Here is a 25,711-nt window from a genome sequence, read left to right on the forward strand (position 1 = left end):
GTGTGACTGCATCCTCAATGGCAGTTTGAGTTTCCATGAGAAGGTACGTAATAGCTGGTTGCATCTCATTTCCATTGCATCAGCAGGTCTTGAAGCTCCATACCTAGATCCATTAATTCATACAGGGTTGCAAAACTCTGATGTTCTAAGTGATACTCTAACTATATCATTCCTTCTTACTAAATAGCTAGAATATTTTTATAAGCATACCTTCCCTCAACTACTGTTTGATTATCCTAAAGCTCATATAGGAAAAAGTAAGATAAATGTGTGATTTTAGAATTTTACCTATTTTTCAAAATAAACAGCTGGTTCACCACCATCTTTCTTCCATTGATGACCAATTCATTGTTATTCTTTAGTATTATTATGAACTCATAAATGCAGATTAAGCTGATGTGCTTCAATCCAATGTAGTTATCATGCTTGTTGATGCTTATATTGTCCATCTTCAGCTAGCCAGTGGGAGACCCTTCAACATGCTCCCAAGTTCCTTTGGCAATAATCCTAGTCATATTTGATAGCTTCTTTGCTATCTATAATAATATGTTCCAAGTTTATTTTACCTATTTCCCAGGCCAGACTTGAAGTCAGCTATTTCTCCAAGGAACTCTGGTTCCTTTCAGTATTTTAAGATCATAGTCTCTATGCTAGTGGTGGTTTTTGCTAAAGGGTTGATCATTGCTTCTAGTACTTTTCAATAAACTTAGTGCTAGAAATATGTTTTGCAAGTTTGTTAGGATAATAAACATCATGGGTTCATTTCAATACTTCCAATTAAATTCAGAAATCCAGACTTTTCTTAACTTAACTGTTTTATCTTTCTATCAACTTTCTTCCACACACTAAGAACACTAATCCTTAAGAACTCTAAGAATAACAAAGTTAGAAAACACACAAACTGCAGTATCAGAATAGCAGTACTAACACTACCAACAGCAAAATGATTATTATAAACAGTTGATCTGCATGTGTGCGTGGTTCTTTATCTTCTAAAAGTATATTCCACCCAGAGTACACAAACTGTAATGTTTCAAAGTCATTTGGAAGAGCTCTTCTCTGTGTGGTTCTGCCACCAACTGGATACTCAGTGAGGCGAACAATGGAAAAGCTGAACAGTGGAAACAGCAGGCAGGCTGAAGGGTGATGCGAGTGAGGGTGTGGAATGTCATGAGTGTGGACTTCCGGCAGTATAGTACGAGCCCAGCCCAGCTGCTGTCAGGAATCTGAGTTCTAGAGAAGGACATAACAGAGCGTAAAGTAAGTTCTGTTTTGTTCAGTTGATAGGAATTTGCTATATGACCCAGGGAACTCAACCCAGGGCTCTGTAACAACCTAGAGGGGTGGGAAGGGGTGGGAGATAGGAGGGAAGTTAAAGAGGGAGGGGACACATGTATACCTATGGCTGAGTCATGTTGATGTGTGGCAGAGGCCAACACAATATTGTGAAGCAATTTTCCTTTGATTAAAAGTAAATAAGTTTGGGGGGAGAAAAAAGCTTACTGAAATTGAAAAAAAAAAAAAAAGGCAAGGAGACACTGATAAATACATGGGAAGTGAAACTTGGGGACAAGTAATTAGTGAAGCATTTACTCAAATAAAAGAGAGGAAAGACTGAAGACAGACACCCTTAAGAAGAGTATTCCAATCACCCGGTCTGTTCATCTATTGCTTCAGTAGCACCAGCCACTGCATGAGGCTCCAAAGAGTCAGTGATGGACTCCAGGGAGCTCACAGGTGATTGGACTCAGACAAGCCTGGAGCATCTCAAGCTCTGTTCCAGAGGTAAGCACAGCAATAGAGGTATTTGGAGAGCCCTTGACTGAATTGAGGGTTCATCTAGAGAATCCCTGGCAGGAGGAGACATGGGGTGGAAAACTGAGGGACATGAGGAGGGGATGTGGGGAGGAACCATCCTGGGATAGAAGCAATAGGTCTGGGGGCGAAGGAAGAGAAGAGAAAGGGCGTGGCTTGTTCCCAGAACACAATCACAGTGAGATGTCCCTGCAGCAAAGGAAGGGAGGTGAGCTGCAGAGGCCAGAGCCAGAGGGCCTCAGCGTTGTCCTGAGAGATTCAGATGTAACCCATAAGGCTACACGGAACCAGCGTGAGAAGCACGTCGTGAGCCGCCTCTGGTGGAAGCTGGAGGATGGACTGAGTTGTGGAGGACGGAACTGTGTCCACAACAGCTGTTACAACTCTCCCAGAAGAAACGGCCTGAACCAAGGATGACCCCAAACCTCAGGGCACTTCTGAGATGTGCGATCTAAAGGGACAATGGTGACTCAGGGTCACACCTGTAGTGTGGGAAGATGAGACATGAGGACTCTTCTCCAAAAACACTGTCACTGAGAAGGGTTCTGCTCTGGGAAAAAGATGAGGGCGTGCACGGCTGAACAGGTTTTAAAATGGGACAAGAACGTGCAGGCGGGATGGCCTGTTGGCCTGCCTTTCTGCCAATCCCCCGGAGACAGGAAACATCCATGAAGGAGACGGCCACTTAGGCTGGAGCTATCACTGACAGAAAATTCTTTAAGGATGTGAAAGAGATGGGAACTAAAGAGAAATGGACTGACTACACCCTAGAGTCTAATATGAGAGCAAGAACGATGAACCCACGCAGACACGAGCTCAATGCAAACGCCATCTTCTCCACGAAGCTCATCCTGCCTTTCCTGACCCTGCCCTGGCACAGCGGCCTCACTCTCAGACCCTGGCTCTCTGTCTCTCTTCCCTGAAGTCTCCTGTGGGTGACAGCTTGGAGTTTGCCTGCACCCCAGTCCCAGCCCTCTTCACTAAGCTCGTGACTTGCCCAGGGGAGAAGCAGAGGGAAAGTCTGGGGCAAAGGATAAGATGGAACCTAACAGAGATGCCCACACATGCACACAAGGGGGCGTGTCCCTAGCAGCATGATTTGTAACCGCAGAACCCTGGAGAGGAACCCAAATGTCCACCAACAGATGATGAATAAGACAAACTGTACTTCCTTCACACAGTGACACTCACAGTTACCTGGGTCATGCCCACACTGATCTCGTTCTCACCAAGTAAACTGCATCAGGATACATGCTGCATGATAGCATGCACATACAAGTGACACAAAAAAATGTCACATGTTGCGGGAGAATATTCACCATTAGTATAGAAATGTGCGTTTGCATGGCAAACACTATATCTGACATTCAGTAGAGAAGAGACCCCAAGAGGGTGGCCAGTATGCAGCAGAACAGAAGACTTCAATTACATTTGTAGTAGGTTTTTTTTTTTTAATCTGAAGTAAACATGGAAAAATATTGTAATTCTGATGATGTTTTCTTTACTTCCTATCATTTGAAATATTTGATATGGTAAAAATACTCTTAACTGATATTTTGACCAAAGTTTACTTTGTACTCTAAAGTGTTTCTCTTTTTGTAATCGGTAAAAGGCATAAACTTGCCTGCATCTAATCCCACAGCAATGCAAAAGCAGAACCTGACATTACTTTTTTTTCTTTTTTTACCTGAAATATCTGCTTCAGGGAGAAGAGGGCCCTTCTTAAATCTCGTCCAGTGGAGTTGTACAGTTTTTCTGAAATAAAGAACACACCATATAAAATTCATTAAACTGATGCAACAGATGGTAAAAATAGAGACAGGGTGTGAGCAATTACAGAACTTCCGTTGGAAAGGTGAGTAAAACAAATTCATTTCATTCAGGATGCAGCCCCACCTCTAATGGTGCAAAGAACAGTCCAGCCATTACAGGAGGCAGGAAGAGGGGATTATGAGTGTGGGGAAGTGTCCTAATCTGCACCCTCAGCCCTCACCTCCCCCTCTTCAGAGCTCCATTTCCAGTTGTTTACAGACATAGTGATTCAGTTGGTAAAGAATCTGCCTGCCAATGCAAGAGACCCAGGTTCCATCCCTTAGTCAGGAAGATCCCCTGGAGAAAGAAATGGCAAGCCACTCCAATATTTTTGCCTCAAAAAATCCCATGGACAGAGGAGCCTGGTGGGCTACAGTCCGTGGGGTCCCAAGAGTCAGATGCGAATTAGCAATTAAACCACCACCACAGACTTGATACTTGATGGTCAACTCTATCAGGAAAATTAACACAGCCAAAACAGAACTCATCCTCCTGTTTCCTGCTTCCATGTCTCACAGGCCTGCATCACCATGCTCTCCACAGTCGGGCTCAGGAAGCTTCAAACTGCTTCCTTTTCCCTGGGATCTGAGGCTCACCTCAAGAGAACCAAGAGCAGCATGGTGTCTCTAAGGACTGACTGGCCCCCACCTGGTGCTGGCCCTTCCAGCAGGGACCTAGTCTTAGCTCTGCCTGTACCTGGACTCTCCCTCATATGAGATGGGTTAGAAGATGGGTCCTGGCCTGGAGCAAGGCAGATGCAGGAGCCCCTGTCAGTATTCTGGTGCTCGATATTCAGGTTGAATTCTATAACCAGTCACATGTAACATGTACCAGGCCTCATGCACAAGGAGGGGAGCCTGACCCAGGACCCATCCTCCAGAGGTCAATGTGAGCAGAAGGGGCGGATGGGTATGCCCCAAGTCCTCACTGGTCAGAATGTGCTGAAGGCATGGAGAATGCAGGGAGCGTCCAATTCTTCTGGTGCATGCAGACTCCCAGGAGTGTAGATTCCGCTCGGCTTCCCAGGTAGCTCAGGTGCCTGGGGTTGGGTTCCTAACATGGTGTGTCAGAGCGCCCCAATATAAACTATCCAGCGCACATTTACTGAGCACTTGCCAGGCGCTGTTCTAGGGACTGAGGACACAGTAGTGAAGAATGAACTCAGAGCAAAGACTAAGCAATCCAAGGGCCTGCATTTCAACCTGGTGTGTGATTTGGGTGAAGTATGTTACCTTTCTAAACCTTGGATTCATTGTCCAAAAAGGGGGACCAGATAATAGTAGATCTAAAGGAAGATGGTTTTGTGTGTTAAATCCAGCACTGATGTGATGGAGCAGAATTACTTAAAATACTTAGAATTATGAATTTCAAAGTAATGTCACCTGCATGGTCGGCAACCTTGGGCTTCAACGCCAGCCTATGGGGAGGTGATGGGCAGAGCCATGTTCTCCTCTCGTGTGAGTGGAAGGGGATGAAATGCACAGATCTAGATGACTTAGCAGAAGTCTGGTTGTGAGAAGGACATGCCTCTTTGTACTGTGGCTCTAGAAGTGCCCCATCTGAGGTGATGGAAGGTTCCCATCTGAGAGAGACTTAAAATGATGGAGCATGGGCCTGGCTCAGCCTCTGAATGGCAATAGCTTCCTCAAAGGCCTTCCTATGGACACCCTGCCCATTTCTCCTCTTCTCACACATCCTCCAGACCAAGGCTGGAAGGACAGGGTGAAAACAGTCACCTGAAAACATCCCTGCCCCCATTCAAACCCTTCAGTGGCTGCCCACGGCGCTGAGTAACAAACCCCAAATCCTTTCCGTGGGCTGCCAATCCCTTGGTCACACAGGCCTGCCCCCCACACACACACATACCAACTTGTCGAGCAGCAGACACCCTGTTCTCTCAGCTCCTGGGGCAGACCAGTCTCCTACAGACTCACAATCTACACACACATCTTAACGGGCAGAGGCAGGATTCTGTGGGGTCTGATCCCAGGGCCTCCTAGTGTTTGCCCATCATGCAGCTCCCCACCTGTAAATACAATACACAATCCCCAGTCACTTGATAATTACGCACTGTTTCAATTGAGAGAGAATCACTCCTTGTCTTCCTGAACACAAGGAGCCGGGAAGACTCCAAAAGAATCAACCATCCCCAAACTAAACATCTAGTTCATCACAGACCCTAAAAAATGAGGCCCAATGACTCACAGTTGACCTCTGAAGTATTAATATATGTGTGGCCTCAAAAGACATGGTAATAAATAGAGATGGCGGAGTAGAAGGATATGTGCTCATCTTCTGCAAAAACTCCAAAATTACAACTCGGTGCTGAACAAACCGTCAAGAGGAGAAGGTTGGATTCCAACAAAAAAAGATACACCATGCCCAAGGGCAAAGGAGAAACCCCAGCAAGACAGTAAGAGGGGCAACCGTGTTTAGAATCAAAGCCCATAACCGCCAGAGACGCTCAGAGTGCTCAAACAAACCTTGTGTGCACCAGGACCCAGAGACCCCACAGAGACTGAGCCAGAACTGTGTTTGAGTGTCTCCTCAGGGTCAGTGGCAGTCTGCTGCAGGGGCAAGGACTCTGGGTGCAGTAGACCTGGGTATCACATAAGCCTTCTTGGAGGAGGTCCCATTAACCCCACCATAGAACCACCAGAACTTACACAGGACCGGGGAAACAGAATCTTGGAGAGCACAAATAAAAACCTTGTGAGCACCAGAACTCAGAAGAAAGGAGCAGTGATCCCACAGAGACTGACCCAAACTTGCCTGTGAGTGTCCAGGAGTCTCCAGTGGAGGCGTGGGTGAGTGGTGGCCTGCTGCAGGGCCGGGGGCACTGAGTGCAGCGGTGAGTGCACCGGACTTTTTGAAGGGAGTTGCCATTATCTTCATCACCTCCACCATAGTTTGGTCTCAGGCCAAACAACAGAGAGGGAACACAACCCCGCCCATCAACAGAAAATTGGATTAAAGATTTACTGAGCTTGGCCCCGCCCATCAGAACAAAACCCAGTGTCCCCCTCATCAGTCTCTCCCATCAGAAAGCTTCCATAAGCCTCTTATCCTTATCCATCAAGGGCAGTCAGAATGAAAACCATAATCACAGAAAAGTAAACAAACTGATCACATGGACCACAGCCTTGTCTAACTCAATGAAACTATGAGCCATGCCATATAGGCCCACCGAAGACGGATGGGTCCATGGTGGAGAGTTCTGACAAATAGTGGTCCACTGAAGAAGGGAATGGCAAACCACCTCAGTATTCTTACCTTGAAAACCCCATGAACAGTAATAAAAAGGCAAAAAGACAGGACACTGAAAGATGAACTCCCCAGGTCGGTAGGTGCCCAATATGCTACTGGAGATCAGTGGAGAACTAACTCCAGAAAGAATGAAGAGACAGAGTCAAAGCAAAAACAACACCTAGTTGGGGATGTGACTGGTGATGGAAGGAAAGTCCAATGCTATAAAGGGCAATATTGCATAGGAACCTGGAATGTTAGGTCCATGAATCAAGGTAAATTGGAAGTGATCAAACGGGAGATGGCAAGAGTGAACATCAACATTTTAGGAATCAGTGAACTAAAATGGACTGGAGTGGGTGAATTTAACTCAGATGACCATTATATCTACTACTGTGGGCAAGAATCCCTTAAAAGAAATGGAGTAGCCATCATAGCCAACAAAAGAGTCGGAAATGCAGTACTTGGATGCAATCTTAAAAATGACAGAATGATCTCTGTTCATTTCCAAGGCAAACCATTCAATATCACAGTAATCCAATCCTATGCCCTGACCAGTAATGCTGAAGAAGCTGAAGTTGAACAGTTCTATGAAGACCTACAAGACCTTCTACTACTAACCCCCCAAAAAAGGTGTCCTTTTCCGCACAGGGGACTGGAATGCAAAAGTAGGAAGTCAAGAGACACCTGGAGTAACAGGCAAATTCGGCCTTGGAGTACAAAACAAAGCAGGTCAAAGGCTAACAGAGCTTTGCCAAGAGAACACACTAGTCATAGCAAACACCCTCTTCCAACGACACAAGAGAAGACTCTACACATGGATATCACCATCAAGGCTGTATATTGTCACCCTGCTTATTTAACTTATATGCAGAGTACATCATGCAAAATGCTGGGTTGGATGAAGCACAAGCTGGAATCAAGATTGCTGGGAGAAATATCAATAACCTCAGATATGCAGATGACATCACCCTTATGGCAGAAAGAGAAGAAGAACTAAAGAGTCTCTTGATGAAAGTGAAAGAGGAGAATGAAAAAATTGGCTTAAAACTCAACATTCAGAAAACTAAGATTATGGCATCTGGTACCATTACTTCATGGCAAATAGATGGGGAAACAGTGGAAACAGTGACAGACCTCATTATCTTGGGCTCCAAAATCACTGCCAATGGTGACTGCAGCCATGAAATTAAAGATGCTTGTTCTTTGGAAGAAAAGCTATGACCAACCTAGACAGCATACTGAAAAGCAGAGACTTTACTTTGCCAACAAAGGTCCATCTAGTCAAAGCTATGGTTTTTCCAGTAGTCATGTATGGATGTGAGAGTTGGACTATAAAGAAAGCTGAGCACCAAAGAATCAATGCTTTTGAACTGTGGTTTTGGAGAAGACTCTTGAGAGTCCCTTAGACTGCAACGAGATCAAACCAGTCAATCCTAAAGGAAATCAGTCCTGGGTGTTCATTGGAAGGACTGATGTTGAAGCTGAAACTCCAATACGTTGGCCACCTGATGTGAAGAACTGACTCATTTGAAAAGACCCTGAAGCTGGGGAAGATTGAAGGCAGGAGGAGAAGGGGATGACAGAGGATGAAATGGTTGGATAGCATCACCAACTTGATGGAGATGAGTTTGAGTAAGCTTCAGGAGTTGGTGATGGACCGGGAAGCCTGGCATGCTACAGTCCATGGGGTCGCAAAGAGTCGTACACAAGTGAGCAACTGAACTGAACTGAACTGAATAAATAGTGTGAACTGCGTCCGTCTTGTAGTAGAAGCCAGGTCCCTGGGAGATCACTCTTCCTCCACTTTCTACAGCTAATATACCAGAACCTGAAATCTTAGAGGGACAGACTTTGTTTTTAGTCAATACCTCTTTTAAAAAGAATAAAGTTCTCAAATGCAAGCATGGGGCTAATATACCTGGAAGAACAAGGGCAGATTTCTCTTGTCCAGGAAGGGCATCAGTAGAGGAGAGATTCAATTCCAGGTACCTCTTTACAACATAATAAGGCTTGCATTAGACTTTTTTGCTTATGTAACACCAAACGATGGGCAGAAACGTATCTTTCATAGATTCACAATATCCCAGTTAGAGTCTCCTTTATTTACCAGTGATCTGTCATGGCTTCCAATTCATGTAAATGAAGATTATGGTTTGCTGTGTTCTGGCTGCTAAGGTTTTAGCACTTGGTGCTATAATAAAAATAATCAGTTTTTAAAATGAAGATTAAATAGTTTTTTGAACTATAGTTGATTTACAATGTTATGTTACATTCTGGTATATAGAAAAGTGATTCTGTGGTTTTTTTTTTCCCATATTCTTTTCCATTATGTTTTATTACAGGATATTAAATATAGTTCCCTGTGCTATACAACAGGACCTTGTTGTTTATCCATTCTATATGTAACATTTTGCATCTGCTAGTCCCTAACTCCCAATCCAAACCTCCCACACCATCCCTCTCCCTTGGCAACACAAGTCTGTTCTCTGTGTCTGTGAATCTGTTTCATAGATAAGTTCCTATCGTATTTTAGACTCCACATATAAGTGATATCATATAGTATTTGTTTTTCTCTTTCTTATTTTGCTTAGTATGATAATCTCTAGGTCCATCTGTGTTACTGCAAATGGCATTATTTCATTGTTTCTTTATGGCTGAGTAATATTTCACTGAATATATGTACCACATCTTTATCTATTCATCTGTCAATGGTTGTTTCCATGTCTTGGCGACTATAAATGTTCTTGCTATAAACATGAAGGGTGTATGTACCTTTTTGAATTGTCCAGATATATGCCCAGGAGTAGGATTGTTGGATCTGGCAACTATTTTTAGTTTTTTGAGGAAACTCCATGTTGTTCTCCATTGTGACTGCACCAATTTACATTCCTGCCAACAGAGTAGGAGGGTTCAAATAGGGAGTAAGTCTTAATAGAAAAAAAATTCAGTTGAGAATTACAATGTTTTGTTGAGGATTTTTACATTATTATTCACGGGGAACATTAATCTACAGTTTTCATTTCTTGTGATGTTGTTGACATTGAGATGATGCCAACCTCATGAATTGGGAGTGTTCTCTCATCTTCAAGAATAAATTTGTGTAGACTTGGTATTATTCATTCTTTAAATGTTTGGCAGAATTCTCCAATGAAGCTACCTGCACCTGGAGTTCCCTTTAATAAAAGGTTTTAAACTATGGATTATTCAATATCATTCAACAATATAAAGCTGTTCATCATGATACTCCCTTATCCATTTACTGACTATTGCAGCCTCTCTTTTATCCCTGATATGGGTGATCTGTCTTTTTTCTTTCATGCTTGGTCAATCAGGCTATAAGAGTATAGATTTTATTGATCTTTTCAAAGAATCAGCTTTTAATTTCATTCTGTTTTTTTCATTCCAGTTTTCATTGCTTTTCTGATTTCTATTTTATTGATTACTTTTGGCTTAATTTGCTCTTTTGCTCTGTTTTTTTATGGTGAAAACTTAAATGATTTGAGGACTTTCTTCTTATTGAATGTAAGTATTTAATGCTATAAATTTCTGTCTAAGCACTACCTCAGCAGCATTTTGAAAATTTACATATATTGCTTTCTTTTCTTTCCATTCAAAATTGAATGGTTGTGAACATTTCATTCATTTCAAAAGGGAACAACTTAAACCTGTGGAGTTTTTGTTGTTGATGTTAATCTCTGGTTTATTTAGGTGCTATGCTACTGCTTAGCTTCCAACCATTTGGGGATTTTTCAGATATCTGTTACCAATTTCAATTTCTATATGGTAAAAACATATACTTTGTTATAATATCAAATATTTATAATTTATTAAGGTTTATTTTCTGATCCAGAATATGGTTTATCCTGATGACTGTCTCATGGACACATGAAAAGAATGTGTATTCTACTTTATTGGCTGAATCATTCCATAATCACTAGGTCAAGTTGAATGATAGTACTGCTCAGGTCTTCTCTTAATCAATTTTCTGTTTATCTGTTCTATATTTTACTGTGAGAGGAGTATTGAAATCTCTATTACACTAGATTTGTCTATTTCTTCTTTCAGTTTTATGAGCCTCTACTTTAGGTCCTTTGAAGTTCAACTGCTGAGTATGCTCACAATTAGAAAGGCTATGGATTTTAGGTTAATAGACCATCTATCACCATGTAATCGGTCACCCAGGTGGCACAGTGGTAAAGTATATACCTGCCGATGCAGGAGATGCAAGAGACACACGTTTGATCCCTGGGTCAGGAAGATCCCCTGGAGGAGGAAATGGGAACCCACTCAAGCATTCTTGCCTAGGAAGTCCCATGGACAGAGGAGCTTGGTGGGCTACAGTCCACGGGGTCACAAAGAGTCAGACATGACTGAGCTACTGAGCACACACGTATGCACGCACCATGTAATGCTTCTCTTCCTCCCCAGAAATATTCCTTTTTAAAGTCTATTTTTCTGATACTTAAATGATGAATGTTTGGTTAGTGTTTGCATAGTCTATCTTTTCCCCATCCTTTTCTTTCTAACCTGTCTATGTAGAATTCCTTGTAGATACAGTTGAAACTTGTTTTTATCCAATTTATCTTTTAATTGGTATGCATTCTCTGTGTTTTTAACCTCCAGGACATCACAAATAACTTCTCTGTGACACCACGACAGAAGACCTCAGGGAGGCCTCACCCTTTGATGAGAAACATCCTTGAACAAATGCCAAAGATATCCTTGAGTGGTGCCAAAAATCTCTCCCTGTCCTTTTTTTTTTTTTTTGCCAGTTGTCTGAATTAAAACAAACAGTAATTTCTATTCAAGGAGTAAACAATTTTCATTCCAATTGTCTCTAACTTTTTAAAAATTAGTTATACATTTTATTTAAATAATTATCTATTCCAAACAAGAGGGCTTCCTAGATGGCTCACTGGTGAAGAATCTGCCTGCTGACAGGAGATGCAGGTTCGATCTCCGAGTTGGGAAAATCCCTTGGAGTAGGAAATGACAACCTGCTCCAGTAGTCTTGCCTGGAAAAGTCCATGGACAGAGGAGGCTGGCGGGCTACAGTCCATGGGGTCACAGAGAGTCAGACATGACTAGGCACAAACATTTCAAACAAAGCTGAAAAAAAATAGCATGGTTTCCAAATAATAATTCTGTCTTTAATGTGAGAAAATTATCATACAGACTTCTGAGAGCAAGTTGTAAATTTTAATGTTTTAGTTTTTAAAACCAAAGCTCAAAAGAGCAACTAACTTTATTTACATTATATATTTTGGCTGAAATATCCTTTGAAATACTTTGTTTTTTAACTCTAAGCTATAAAGTCCTAGGTGAGGTGTACCTCAGAAATCTGTCTGTTAAATTGTAGCTTTTTGTTTTAATTTTTAAATCTTTAATAAAAGTGATAGGGAGCAAAAGTTCATTTTTATGACGAAAGACACCCTCTCCCAAAGTACTGCAAACCTTTCCTTGTTCTATGTAGTAAACATTTTAATAAATGTCATGAGTTGGCCCCCAAATCATATGAGAACAACACTGGAATCACCATCCTTGTGGTCGAAATTTAAATGACCAAATACTCATTCAAAGAAATATTACTCTAGAGTACTGATATTTTTTTTTGAAAAGGCAATTGATATTACCTCTCTAGAAAGAACCAACATTGTGGTATAAAATAATCAGTACTTAACTGAAACTCAAAATTGCCATCTATCTTAAAAAACGCATGGTACCAAACAGCCCCTCTGCCCTACGTGACTGTTCTGTTGATGAACATATACTTTAGGAGACACCACTGTTTACCTAGAGGTGAGGAAGGATCAGGGACCAAGGATGTTCGTAAATGACAAATTGTCATTTTATGAAGAGGTACAATTCCTGCTGGTAGAAGAGGAACCAGCAGATGTTTTCCCACGTCAGACATTGCACCCAAACCAAAGACTGCTGATGCCCTTTGATGGGCCCAAGAGGCCCACACAGGCCGAAGGAGAAGCAGTCCTTCTCCCCAGTCCAGGTCCTGGCTTCCATGCTGCTGGGCTAGCCAGGCCATGGGTGGTGTGGTTTGGAGCTTTAAATGCTGGGGGACACTCTGAGTTTGAGGAACTGGGTGTTGCTTTTATGTTGCATCCAGGCCTAACCACACACAAAGTCAGATTCACCATGGCTGTGCTGGCCTCCTCTTCAGCCAAGACTAGAGGGTGAAGGGCTCACCCAGGAAACAGAGGATGGCCTGCCAGCTTCCCAAGGGTGTGCTTGATGTGCTTCCTGGATGCGGGCCTACTGAACATCAAGAAGTCCTACTTCTAGCCTGTGTATTCAGGTGTGACGCTCAGTCTCGGGTTACATGGTGAAGCCAAAGCTTCCTCAGTGAGGATGACTGATAACCTTGGTGCGTCCCTGGTCTGCCATCAATGACTGCAGGCTCTGCTCTATGTAGGTCTCACATGCATGTCTCTGGGTTTGTGCACGCAGGTGCAGATGCACCCTTGGCTTCAGTTTGTGGATGATGGAGCAGAGCTTAGAGGTCCTCTGACCCTCCACTCATACTTGATATGCTGCGTAGACCTCATGGATCCCAAGTCTCAAGGGAGGGAATTCCACATGTGCACACTGCCTGCATATCAGGTGATGCAAAAGAAAAAAAGACCCCAAATGCTGAGTACAGGGAGGGACGGCAGAGTCCAGCTGAATCCAGTAAGAGGAGAGCCTCACAGCCTCTACCTGTATGTGACCTTCACCTGTCTCCCAGGAGCTCAGAGGTGCTCCCTTCTCCTCCGTGTCCACCTGGGTTGTGAACAGAGGCCAGCGAGAGTGGTGTAACTCCCCTCCCACTGGGTGGTGGGGGCTGTAAGGAAAAATATGGTTCTTACCACTGAAACTCAATTTGAGAGTCCTGAGTCAGAGCACCAGGGGAAAAGGTGCCTGGGGGTGCTGGGAGGGGAAAGCCTGGGGTCTAAGTAGTAAAATGTGGGACCCTTCCTAACAAACCTCAAGAGCACACAACAGTCAGACCCAAAGTAGAACCCTCATGTGTAAAATGTAGGGCTGGGATCAGCCTGTATTCCCCAAGGTTGTCCATTCTCCTGAAACTCTGACACTGCCGGGTAGGAAGTGTGCAAAGGCCCCTCCCGCCAGCACAGAAAGGGGTGGCCTGCGGTTCTGGCTCAGAGAGGCCCCCTGGAGGGAGGAGGGCTTTGGGCCCAGCAACTGGGGAGAAGCTGTAGGAGGGGGCGATTATACATCCATTCATTATTTTTCAGGCGAAGCACAGCCCAGGTGCATTTATTCTTCCCCCTCCGCCATTCCAGGCTGAATCTGGGCAATTGGGAGCCTATGGTAGGTGGTGGGGAAAAGAGGTGTAATCAGAACATCATTTGTTAAAGTCTTATAAGCCCTCCCGTCTTTCCTTTCCACGATTCTGTTTAAAATGAAATATGTTCCTTTAAGAGATGTAATTACTGTATTATACGCTAAACTAGCTTACAATAATGAGTTGAGGGCAAATTAATCAAAGGCCATCAGAGACCTTCTGTCTTTGGAAAGGAAACCTGCATGGCTCGAAAATCTCAGTGCTGAAAAGCACGGCCACAGAGGTCCTATGCTGCCTGCTCAGGCAAGAGCACGATAAAGAAAACCTCAGCGTGGGGGCAAAGACCAAAACATGACAAGGAACCAGTATAACAAACTGGTGAAGCGAAGTGTTAGTCGTTCAGTGGTGTCTGTCTCTTTGCGACCCCATGGACTGTAGCCTGCCAGGCTCCCCGTCCATAGAATTCTCCAGGCAAGAATACTGGAGTGGGTAGCCATTCCCTTCTCCAGGGCATCTTCCTGACCTAGGGATCGAACCCTCATCTCCTGCATTGCAGGAGATTCTTTACCATCTGAGCTACCAGTGAAGCCAGATAAAAAACTAGTTATGTTGGTGAAAGAATATGGAGGGGAAGAACCCCAGGCATCTGTGGGTAAGTCTGGGGAAGTAGGCAAGTGAGAGATACATCCAGGATATCATGTTTTCAAGCCCATAAAACTCACTGACTTTAACAATTATAGCACCCTCTTATCTCACCAAGAGGCATTCAGTCACCAAGCACTCCATGGGGAACTGGGATCAAGACCTAGGGGTCCTTCCTCTATATGGAAAGACAGTAACCCTCTTTCTACCCTTGGGCTGCTATGAAAGACGTCACATGTAGACAGGATATTTATTCATTGGCAAAATGCCACGTCTATATTTAAAAATCTGTTTGCACCAGCTACAGAGAACCGCAACTGTCATGAATTTTCAGATGTGGCAATGAGAAATGAGCCTCTGCTTTGCCTGGATGTAGCTGTGACATCAGACTCCCCACTCAGAACTGGCAAAATATGACAAAAGACAATCTGAAGGTCAGTGGCCAAGCCCAGGCTATGCTTCTCTTCCCCAGCTGGGGAAGCCCACAGACCAAGTTACTGTCAACACCGAGTGAGTCAAAGAAATTCTACCCTGGAAATTCTTCCCCTGGATCCAATAGTGCCACATGATACACCAGTGACTGGGAAGAATAACCCCTCTCAGCCTGAAACTGATACTCGGTTACCATGACGATATTTTAAAGGGGAAAAAAAAAGTGACACCATAGAAACTATTTTTCAGTTAAAAAAAAAAAACTGCTGGGTCAGATTTTGGAAACCATTTTTTCCAGTGATTGGGAGTCTCAGACTCATTTGAAAGTCATACACAAGTTATAAAAAGATGTTCAGACACACAAAATGTTAATATAGTTTCAGAGGGTATGGGTACACAGAAGCTTCCTACAGGCCATCAGGGGATCCTATGGTCCAGAGGTAAGAATTCTTGATCTAATCCAACATTCTCATTTCACAGGTGAAGGAACCAAAGCCAGAGAAGTGACATCAAGGCTGTCCCCAGTGCTGGGATAACAGGCTATCAGAAGTGGGGAAGAGTAACAGAAGATGCCTAGTAGAAATGGAGATGGCCTTACGTTCTGTTTATACAATAAACAACTGGGTCACTAAAACTCACTCACACCCTCACCGTTACACTCCTGTCACCAAGTAAATTCAGGAGAAAACACACATATATAAAAGCAAGGGCTTCTGTTCTGGGGACCAACCGAGACAAGTGCCCGTGGTGATGATGGTGAGTGGGATGAATGAGGGGGCTCACCGGCTGGCCAAGGGGAAGCCCCCTCAGCCTGAGGGTGGAAGAGGCCAAACGTGAACGATGAGAAGGTCCCAAGACCCAACGAGGCAAGACTGCCTAAGATGACCTCTTTAATCCTTAGATCACTTAGAGTGCAATCTTCCTTTATGTATTTATAACATCATCTTTTTAACAGTCTTTTATTATTCACTAAGCAGGGAGTATGCTGAACACTTGGGTGACAGAGGGAAATAAAGACAGTCTCATGAGAGCTGATGGCAGACTGGGGAGGACAGGTTTGTCCCAGACCAAGCCCCTGCCATGTGAGAAAGACACGGCAATAGGAAGGGGCCACGGAGAAAGGAGTGGAAAACCCTGTGAAGCTGGGGCTGCAGATGGAGATTCAGCCGTGGTGACGTGGAACAGACTTCGGAGGCTCGAGTGAAAACCAACCAGTGTGAGAAGGGCTGAGCAAAGGGGGAGCGTGAGGAGGAGAAGAGCAGCATGCAGCCTGGATGGCTGAGGACGGAAGTGAGTTTAAAGTGGACGGCACTTCAGTGGGGCCAGCGCGTGGGCAGGTCATGCAGGGAGAGCATCAGGTTGACAACACCCGGAGCGTCCACACCGGAGTGCGGTGGGGGCCCAGCTGCTGTGCCCTGGAGTTTCAGCTTCTTGTCTCTCAGGCGAGAAGGAAGCCAGTGAGACAGGGTTTTCTTTCCAGTTCACTGTCAGTCTGGCCAATAAGGGCAGATAATTTGAACAGGGCAGGAGCAGGAAACCAGATAAGAGAACGCTGGAACCATGCAACCAAGAAATGACCTCAGGATGACAAGGAGGAGGGGTCGACTTGAGAGACAAAGCACGTGGACGCGCAGATTTCCAGCCTGGCCGACGGGGCTGGTGGAGAAGCCAGGACCCTGGGGGAGTCTGGCCATTCACGGCCAGCGAGCAGTGCCCCCGCCTTGAACAGGACCCCCTGAGACATCCATGAGTCTTTGGGGTTCATTGAGGATCAGAAGAAGCCTCACACTCCAGCCTAGAATAGGGTTTCCTGGTTTCTTCCACCTCTCCCCTCCCTGGGTATCAAGTCACCTCCTCCTGCAGACAGCTCCCTCACCTCCCCATCCCCAACAGTATTCACCCCTATCGTCACACTTAGCACTCGAGCAGGAATGAGTTCTGATGATGGCGGTGCCTTTTAACTCTGTGAATCAGCCATTGTCCTTAATTATTCAGTCAGTGTTTGTTTAAATATTCCCAACAGTAAGGATTCTTTTGCAATTCTGTCTCCACACTAAACTGTGGGCATTCTGATATCAGGGTCCATGAATAACTTACTTGTATATCCCCAGGACCTAGCACCTAAATAAATAATTGATTAATTAATTGACCAAACTGACTAAGGGGGCTGGAACAAAACCCAGGAGGAACCCTAACCATCCAGACTTCTAATGCCCCCAACACCTGGCCTGGTTACAGCTTTACAGGTTAGAACCTAAGGAGATGCTAGTCTCACCTTCTGTGAATGAGCCCAGTCCCCAAAGATACAGACCCAGTCTGCCACACCCCTGTGGTCACACATCCTAAGACACGAAAAGCATATCTACGAACATAATTGTCAAAACTTGGAAGCAACCTCAGGGTCCTTTCATTGGTGACTGGATAACAAAATGCAGCACCTCAGATAATGGAGTACTGTTCAGTGGTAAAAAGAAATGAGCTGTCAAGTCACAAACAGGCGTGGCAGAACCTTAAACATGTGTTACTAAGTGAAAGAAGCCAATCTGAAAAGGCTGCACGCTGTATGACTCCTACAATCTGACAGTCTGGAAAAGGCAGAACCATGGCAACAGCAAAAAGATCAGTGGTTGCCAGGGACTCGGAGGGAAAGAGAGAAGAACGACTAGGTCGAGCATGGGGGATGTTTAGGACAGTGAAACTATTTTACATGGTACTGTAATGGTGGCGATATCTCATTACAAATTTGTCTAAACCCACAGAACAGACAGCACAAAGAATGAACCCTGATAAACTACAAACTACAATTTTTAGAGTCAACAAAAATGCATCAATTTCTGCACATCTGAAAGCCATACAACACTGTTAATCAACTATATTCCAATATAAAACTTTTAAATGTATAACGCATAAAATTTTAATGTATAATGATGAAAAACAATATTTGTTCATCAATTATTAACAGTGTACCACATTCATGCATGATATTGATAACAGGGGGAACTGGGGGAGGTTGGAAGGGCATATGGGAACTCTGGACTTTTATCTTTTCTATAGCATTAGAACTGCCCTCCCACCAAAATGGTGTCTATCAGAAAATATCAAAGGTGAACCACAGGAAGTGAAGGGCCATAAGCCTGGAGTTTATGAAGGGCACTGCTTTGTGTAACTCCTCTGTACACATGTGGGGGCAGGCCTGAGACTCAGCATATTTGCCACAAAGCATTACTGGTCTCTCTCCACACGCACTTATGTGATCTCCCTGCTCAAGAACCAACTTGCATCCATGACAGTCTGGCAAGGGACCAGGCTCAGGATACATGGCTCATGGACAGATGCACACCCTCTACTGCCTAAGACCAGGATCTGTTAACCATGGGTCCCTAAAAGACCATCTACAGAGAAGTTCCAGGCATATTTGTGTATATGGTTTTAGCCCAGATTTGTAGCCTTCCCTGACTTCTGAAGAGCAGGACACAGAGAACTTTCAGGACCCTGGGCATCCCAGGATGCTTCTTGCAGCACTCAGCAGGCTTCCCTTCCTTCAAATGATCACTGGCTCCAAGTGCCATGCCAGGATGGGGAGTAAGAGAGATGCATGAGACACAGCCTGGCTTCATGAAGGTTGCAGTCAGTGACAAAGACAACGTGTCAACAGCAGACGGGGGCACACAGGTACGGTGCTAGCAAGGAACATGGGAGGCCCCCCTGCAAGAGGCGAGCAGCCTCCAAGGAGCTGTCCACCGAAACACTGCACCAGATTTGGAATTACAGTTGCTCATCTGTCATCACCCCCTGCCGAGCCCCACCCAGGTCCATGTTCTTTCTGCCTGCGACCTTGGGAACCCTGCCCCCACCCTCCTCACCTTTACTGAGGAAGGCGGTCCAGGCAGAGCTCTGAGTTCTGAATCCCTTCATAGGAACCGATTTTTCCCTCTGAACGGAGGCCACCAGCTAGCTTTGGGCCCCAGCGAAGGGCACTTCCGTCCAGTCCGCTCACATTTCTTCTTAAACAAAAGTGATCCTTCTCAGAGGCAAAAAGCCTGGGGTCAGCTAGTGCCAGCCACTTAATGAATAGGAATTCTGTTCAAAACACGCCTTCATTTTTCCCCGGGATCAAAGAATGGTGGAGAGAGAGAAGGGCCCTCAGACACCATCCATCCCTGTGGTCACTGGTCCAGCCCTCAGGACCCAGGCTGGGGCCCAGAGGGTCCGCACTTTGACACCACCCGCAAAAAAGGCTGCTGACCCGGGGTAATCAGATCATTAGCATCTGAAAAGCAGCAAAAACACCCTGTGGCAACCAGTGGTGTGAAAAACAGGTGATGGGCACCCTTCACTTCAGATCTCTTCCGCTCCCTCCATCTCCACGCCTGTCTCTCCTGCACTGGCTTGGCCCCTGCCCTCCTGACTTTCCCGCCTCCTCCCCTTACAGCTCCTACTTCCTTTCCTCTCTTCTCCCCAGATTAGGATTCTGGAGAACTCAAAATAATTTATGAGCTTTTATCATTCCCTTTCTTAATTTCAGAATTAAGTGGAAACATTTAAACATGCTCCCCCCCCCCCAAAAAAAATGACTTATATTTCTCTTTCTGGTTCTGTTTTCACAACGACACAGAAACTGCACTGCCGGCGGGTCCCACCCCTGACCTGGCCACAGCATGATGGAGTCACTGCCCGCAGCTCAGCCCTTCTCACCAGCCTCTGACTGGGCACAAATGGAAAAGAAGCTTCCTGATCAAACCAGTGCATTCTCTATCTGAGCTTCTGGAAGCATCCAGAGCCTGTGGCCATGTGCACGGGAGACCAACCCTCTCAATGGGGCATGAGGCCCAACGTGGCTTTACTCTCCAGGGGGAGCAATTTAAGAGAAGAGAACCGTCTCAGCACAATGGCTCCAAGCCACACACCCCAACCCCAAACAGCTCCTGAGAACACACAGTGAAACTACTCAGCCTCTTACCTGGGCACTGACCATTGTCAGGACTGTCCTAGTCTGGGCCGTGATGAAACACTTCATTATCCCCAGACTCAGCCCACAGAACCTGCCTCCAGTGGTCCCCCAGCTTCTCTCGTGCCCACTGTTGGGGACGCTGTGTCCACTTCTGCTGTCCTCCCCTGCACAACCAGCTGGCAGGACCCTCGCCCCGCACCATGCACTGCTCCGGTCTGTACGTGGCATCCGCGCCATTCCATCATGGCCCGGGATCTTGCCGCCACTCAGGCTCCTAAATTGACGTTAGTATTTTGGAAGATATTCCTCTCTGTGCCTTGGTTTTCTTATCAGCAAAACGGGATTAAAAAACATACATTCCAACACTCCAAAGCAATGTGATAAAGAATGCGATAATATTGGCAAAGCACCTGGCACATTTTACTGCCCAATAAAGATGACTTTTCCTTCTCTTGCCAGCCCCAAAGGCTTCAATACGTTTCTAGAACACACCCAAGACCCTCCAGAGTGAATAGTCAGGCCTTTGAACCCAAGCTAGCAAGGCAGCTCCTGTCATCTGTCAGCTCCTTCTTGCTGAGAAGGTCGCCTGAGCTCAGACAGGCCCAGCTGGGCCCCGGGGGTGCCTCTCCAAGGCACCATCACTCCTGCGAAGAAATGGTCTCTTCCTTCCTGGGGTCAATGGCTCTTGACAGGGAAAATGTTCCCCATCCCTGCCCTAAACACTTGGAGAAAAAGAAGTGACTGTCTAACCCTTGGGGAGAAGATAAGGATCATTAGTTGGGGTCAAAAGGGAACAACCTGGCATCAATCATGTCATGGAACCAAGACGGCAAAACTCAGGCTTTCACCTGACCCACCCCATGGGGCCAGGCTCTGCAAGTACTCTTCAAGATGGAAATGGCCGTTAATCTACAGTGAGTATCATAGCATGCAACAAAACTGCAGCAGAGAACATGGTTTTCAAAACGACTGTTCTCAGAGTTTATTCACTAACCAAGAGGGAGTAGGGACCACAGTAAAAGGAAAATCATGTTGTTATTTTTACAATTAAGCACAGCAAGCCTTAAATACCGGTTTTGTCATGTGGAGCAAACTCCTGAACCAAATGTTTCTACATATCAACATATCTGAACCAAATGTTTCTACATATCAAAAGGACAAGCTGCCTCCTTATCCTCCCTGACCTGCTGACTCTCCCTCTGGGTTTATTTCCAAGTCCTGTGCTGAGGAAGGCTGAGCAAGCAGTCGTGCAGTGAAAAGATGAAACAAGCCGAGAGTGACTGCTCTTGTCCGCTTCACGGTAAAAGCTAGCTAAGCCCAGCATCCTGGAGAACACAGGAAACAATGTGGATTCAGCTTCTGGCAGACTCCATCAGAGAGAAGAGGACCAGAACAACTACGGTTGGACCTCTCAGTGGAATCGGTATTTCTAGACTTGATACTTAATCAGTACACATGTCCTAATGAAATTAGCTGTTGGTCTGGTGGTAAGTCCTCCCATGGCATAGGGAGCTGTACAGTGACACAGTGACATAATCAAAATTATGGTTTTTCCAGCAGTCATGTACGGATGTGAGAGTTGGACTATAAAGAAAGCTGAGCACCGAAGAGTTGATGCTTTTGAACTGTGGTGTTGGAGAAGACTCTTGAGAGTCCCTTGGACTGCAAGGACATCCAACCAGTCAATCCTAAAGGAAATTAGTCCTGAATATTCATTGGAAGGACTGATGCTGATGCTGAAACTCTTACATTTTGGCCACCTGATGTGAATAACTGACTCCTTGGAAACGACCCTGATGCTGGGAAAGATTGAGGGCAGAGAAGAAGGGGACAACAGAGGATGAGATGGTTGGATGGCATCACTGACTCAATGGACATGAGTTTGAGTAAGCTCCGGGAGGTAGTAATGGACAGAGAAGCCTGGCATGCTGCAATCCATGGGGTCTCAGGGAGTCGGACATGACTGAGCGACTGAACTGACAGTGACACCTCACAGGGAAGGGGCCTTGTGACTCTGAACAATCACTTAACAAGCAGTCACTTTAGGGGAGAGGCACTGCATGCTGGCCTCAAAGATGAACATATGGGACATCCCTGGGGGTCCAGTGGTTAATATTCCACACTTCCATTTCAGAGGGCACAAGTTCGATCCACAGTCAGGGAACTAAGATCCCACATGCCGTGTGGTGTGGCCAGATAAATAAATAATAAAGTCTTCCTTTTAAAAGGAAAAAAAAAAGATGAGCACAATACAGTGCTACCATGAGGAGCTTCAAATCTAAAGGGAGACAGACTCACAGTTAGATACCTTCGGCTATTGACCGAGTTTTAAGTCCTCCCACAGAATAAGGAGCTGTATGGTGACACTGGACAGAGAGGAGGGCAGGTAAACTCTGGGAAAATGAGTTGTTTACTCAGGTGAATAGCATTCACCCAGCCAACACTATGTCCCTACAGTATGTACCAGGCTGGGGCCGTTTCAGGCTCACTCAGTGGACTTGTGACCTGCCACGGTGGTGCCACGTGTCAGCCAGTTAAAGGGCTCCAGCCTCCCCCACCCCGCTCCCAACCCCAGCCCAGAAGGCCTGCTCCCCAGATCCGGCTGACTCTGACCTCCCTGCTCCTCCAGGGCCTCAGCCTCCAGAGGAACAGCTCCACGTGGAGGGGGGGCCACATGATTCACCTGGTTTCCTTCAAGGGAAAGCACTGGATTTTCAAGGAGGGAGGGCGAGGAGCAGCTGAAGAGGAAACCACGGGCCACGCTGGGCTTCCTGGGTGCAAGCTCACCCTCACTGCCTCCACCATCCAGGGGCACTGGGCTCTGGGCCACGGGAGGCTTTAGAAAGACAGTCACAGGGACTTCCCTGGGGATCTGGTGGTTAAGAATCTGCCTTGCAAGGTAGGGACACGGGTTCAATCCCTGGTTGGGGAATTAAGAGCCCATATGCTGCTGGGCAACTAAGCCCTCAGGTTACAATTACCAAGCCCATGCACTAAAACAAAGACCCCGTGCACCCAACAAAAGTAATAAAAAATAAAATTAAAATTTTTTTTAAAAGTCACAAGTACAGGACACTGAGAAGGAAAGGCCAGCAAGGGCGTGCCCTTCCAACATCACAATACAGTTTTCAAGTCACCATGAATCCTGGCAGACCTACTGCAGGTTGGTTATTTCAGCAGGGCAAGTGTTCAGCTTCTGACTACAGGTGACAACAGTGGGGAAGGGAGTGGGGCTTAAAGCACCTTTGTACAGATGATGTACCACCCACCCGCCCTAATGCCCAGGCTCCACACACACTTCCCCCAGACTCAGACAGTGACTCCCACTCCTTTCCAAGCTCAGAAGGTATTTCCAGGAGTAAAAACAGGAGTGAGGGATAACGGGGTACGGGGCTGGCTCTGCCACGCCCTCCATGTGAACCACTGTCTAGGCAGCCACTCCAGCTACAAGGCTGTGCCCACAGAACCAGGACTGGGAGGCCGGCAGGGGTGGCTGCCTTCGCTGCCCCCCAGATGGTCTCCCTTGGGCTCTGCCCCGCCTCCACACAGATCGGAGCCACAGGCATGGAAACTGTCCTCAGTAATCTCTGTGGTCGGACAGCAGGGCCCCAGCCTTCACCACACCCCCTGGGGGGCTGGAGTTCCGTCCTCAGGAAAGAGACTGAACACCCGTCATTATAGCACACTCAGAGGCTCCCTCAAACACTGACTGCAGACGAAGGTGCCATTAGAACAAAACCGAGCGCCCAAACCCTTGCTTTGCCCTTCAAGGAAGCGGGGGTTTTGTTTCGCTTTTCTCCCGGGCTAAAAATTATGAGCCTTGTTTTTTTGGATTGCCATTGGGGCCTGAGACAATTTTAGCCTCATTCCACCCGTTCATACCTGTATTTACAGGATGTAGAAGCCAAGTCGGCCCTAAGTCAGGGAAGGATTTTTAGCAGCTACATTGAGTCAAGTCAGAATTTTAAGAGCTAAGCTTCCCCCCCAAGCCAGGCCCACACGTGGCATGGGAGGGGCAGGCGGGTACAGCCACACCCACATTTGAGAGCAAAGCAAATCACTGGAAACTGGTTGCACGTTTTCGGAGGCAGCGTGTGTTGAATTTAAGAGACTCGTAAAGAGACAAAAGTTTTGAGGATCAGCAACAAAACGGAAGCAATGAGAGGCGTGGTTGTCTGGAGGAGAGGAACCTTCATGATGGAGAAGGAGCCACAGCTGGGGTTGTCACGATATGACTTATTTTAAAACAGACCAGCTAGAGCGTGGTTCCCTTGATTTTCTCATGCTTGAATGTGCACAGAAATCACCTGGGAGCTAGCAGAATGGAGACCTGGAGTTTGTCCATCTGAGGCGGCCCGAAGTTCCACCAGATTCAAAGGGTCCAGGACCATGCTGGGAAAAGCACTGACCTTGGGCCAGGTCAATGCCTGGATTGCTAGGAGAGTCCCCTCCACCAGGGATGGGAAGTTAGAATCTGAAGGCCGCACTGAGGGTGGCTACCACGAAAGCCTCTGCTCCAAAACCTGCTCCTCAGAGCCCAGTAACCAGCATCACAGACGATTCAGTGCTTGCCCAACAGTGAAATGTACGATAATCAAGATGTCACTAAGAAAGGCAGTCCACCATTTCCCCACAGATCACCTCTGAGGCAGCCCTTTATCAAAAACAGGGGTAACATAGAACCCACTTGCTCCTGTGAAAATACTTGGAGATGCATTTTACTAACATGAATTATGACTTTTTTCACCTGGTGTGCTGTGCAGTGCTTAGTCGCTTCAGTCGTGTCCAACTTTTTGTGACCCCATGGACTGTAGCCCGCCAGGCTCCTCTGTCCATGAAAATTCTCCAGTCAAGAACACTGGAGTGGGTTGCCATGTCCTTCTCCAGGGATCTTCCTGACTCAGAGATCAAACCCAGGTCTCTTACGCCTTCTGCATCGGCAGGAGGGTTCCTGACTACCAGTGCCACCTGGGAAGCCCTTTCACTGGTAATGAAACAAAAGGGGCCAGTGGGGCGTGGACTCTCCTGACACACCTGTGACTCTCACACTCAATAAACGGATTAAACTAGAGCAAAACACACAAGGCTGAGCAGCCAGGAAGAGGAGAGGGCAGGTGTGAGGTGACTACTGCTCTCCTCACCCAGCTGGCTCAGCAACACAGGATGGCTGTGCTGAGTGGAGCAGCAAGATGAGCCAGGTCATGGCCGGAAGTGCCCCCTCCTCATGGCCGGAAGTGCCCCTCCTCATTGCCGGAAGTGCCCCCCTCCTCAGACTGCTCTTGCCCCTCCAGCCGCCATACTGCCTTATTGGCTTGTCCTGGATTCGGGACATACTGAAAACCCTGGGTCATTTTCAGTGACTGGCCTTCTAACCAGAGAATACACCACCCAGTAAAATCCCAGATTCTTCCAAACCACCCCCACCCCCAATCAAAGCACGGTCACCTGGGTGGCTCTAGAGTCAGGACAGTGAGCCTCGGGGGCCGCAGTGGGAGCAAGGCTCCCCTCCT

At 46.2% G+C, this 25,711-nt stretch overlaps 1 protein-coding gene across 3 annotated transcripts in view; it reads right to left on the reverse strand.

Annotated features, from left to right (window-relative positions):
• FHOD3 (formin homology 2 domain containing 3) overlaps window positions 1–25,711 on the reverse strand; it is a 511,278-nt gene that overhangs the window by 279,418 nt on the left and 206,149 nt on the right. For all 3 annotated transcript variants that reach the window (XM_065932345.1, XM_065932348.1, XM_065932346.1), the window contains exon 4: window positions 3,503–3,570. In XM_065932345.1, coding sequence (XP_065788417.1) covers window positions 3,503–3,570 — 68 coding nt within the window. The remainder of the gene's footprint in view (window positions 1–3,502; window positions 3,571–25,711) is intronic.

Source organism: Muntiacus reevesi, chromosome 4 (assembly GCF_963930625.1).
Source record: "Muntiacus reevesi chromosome 4, mMunRee1.1, whole genome shotgun sequence".
NCBI classification, from domain to species: Eukaryota; Metazoa; Chordata; class Mammalia; order Artiodactyla; family Cervidae; genus Muntiacus; species Muntiacus reevesi.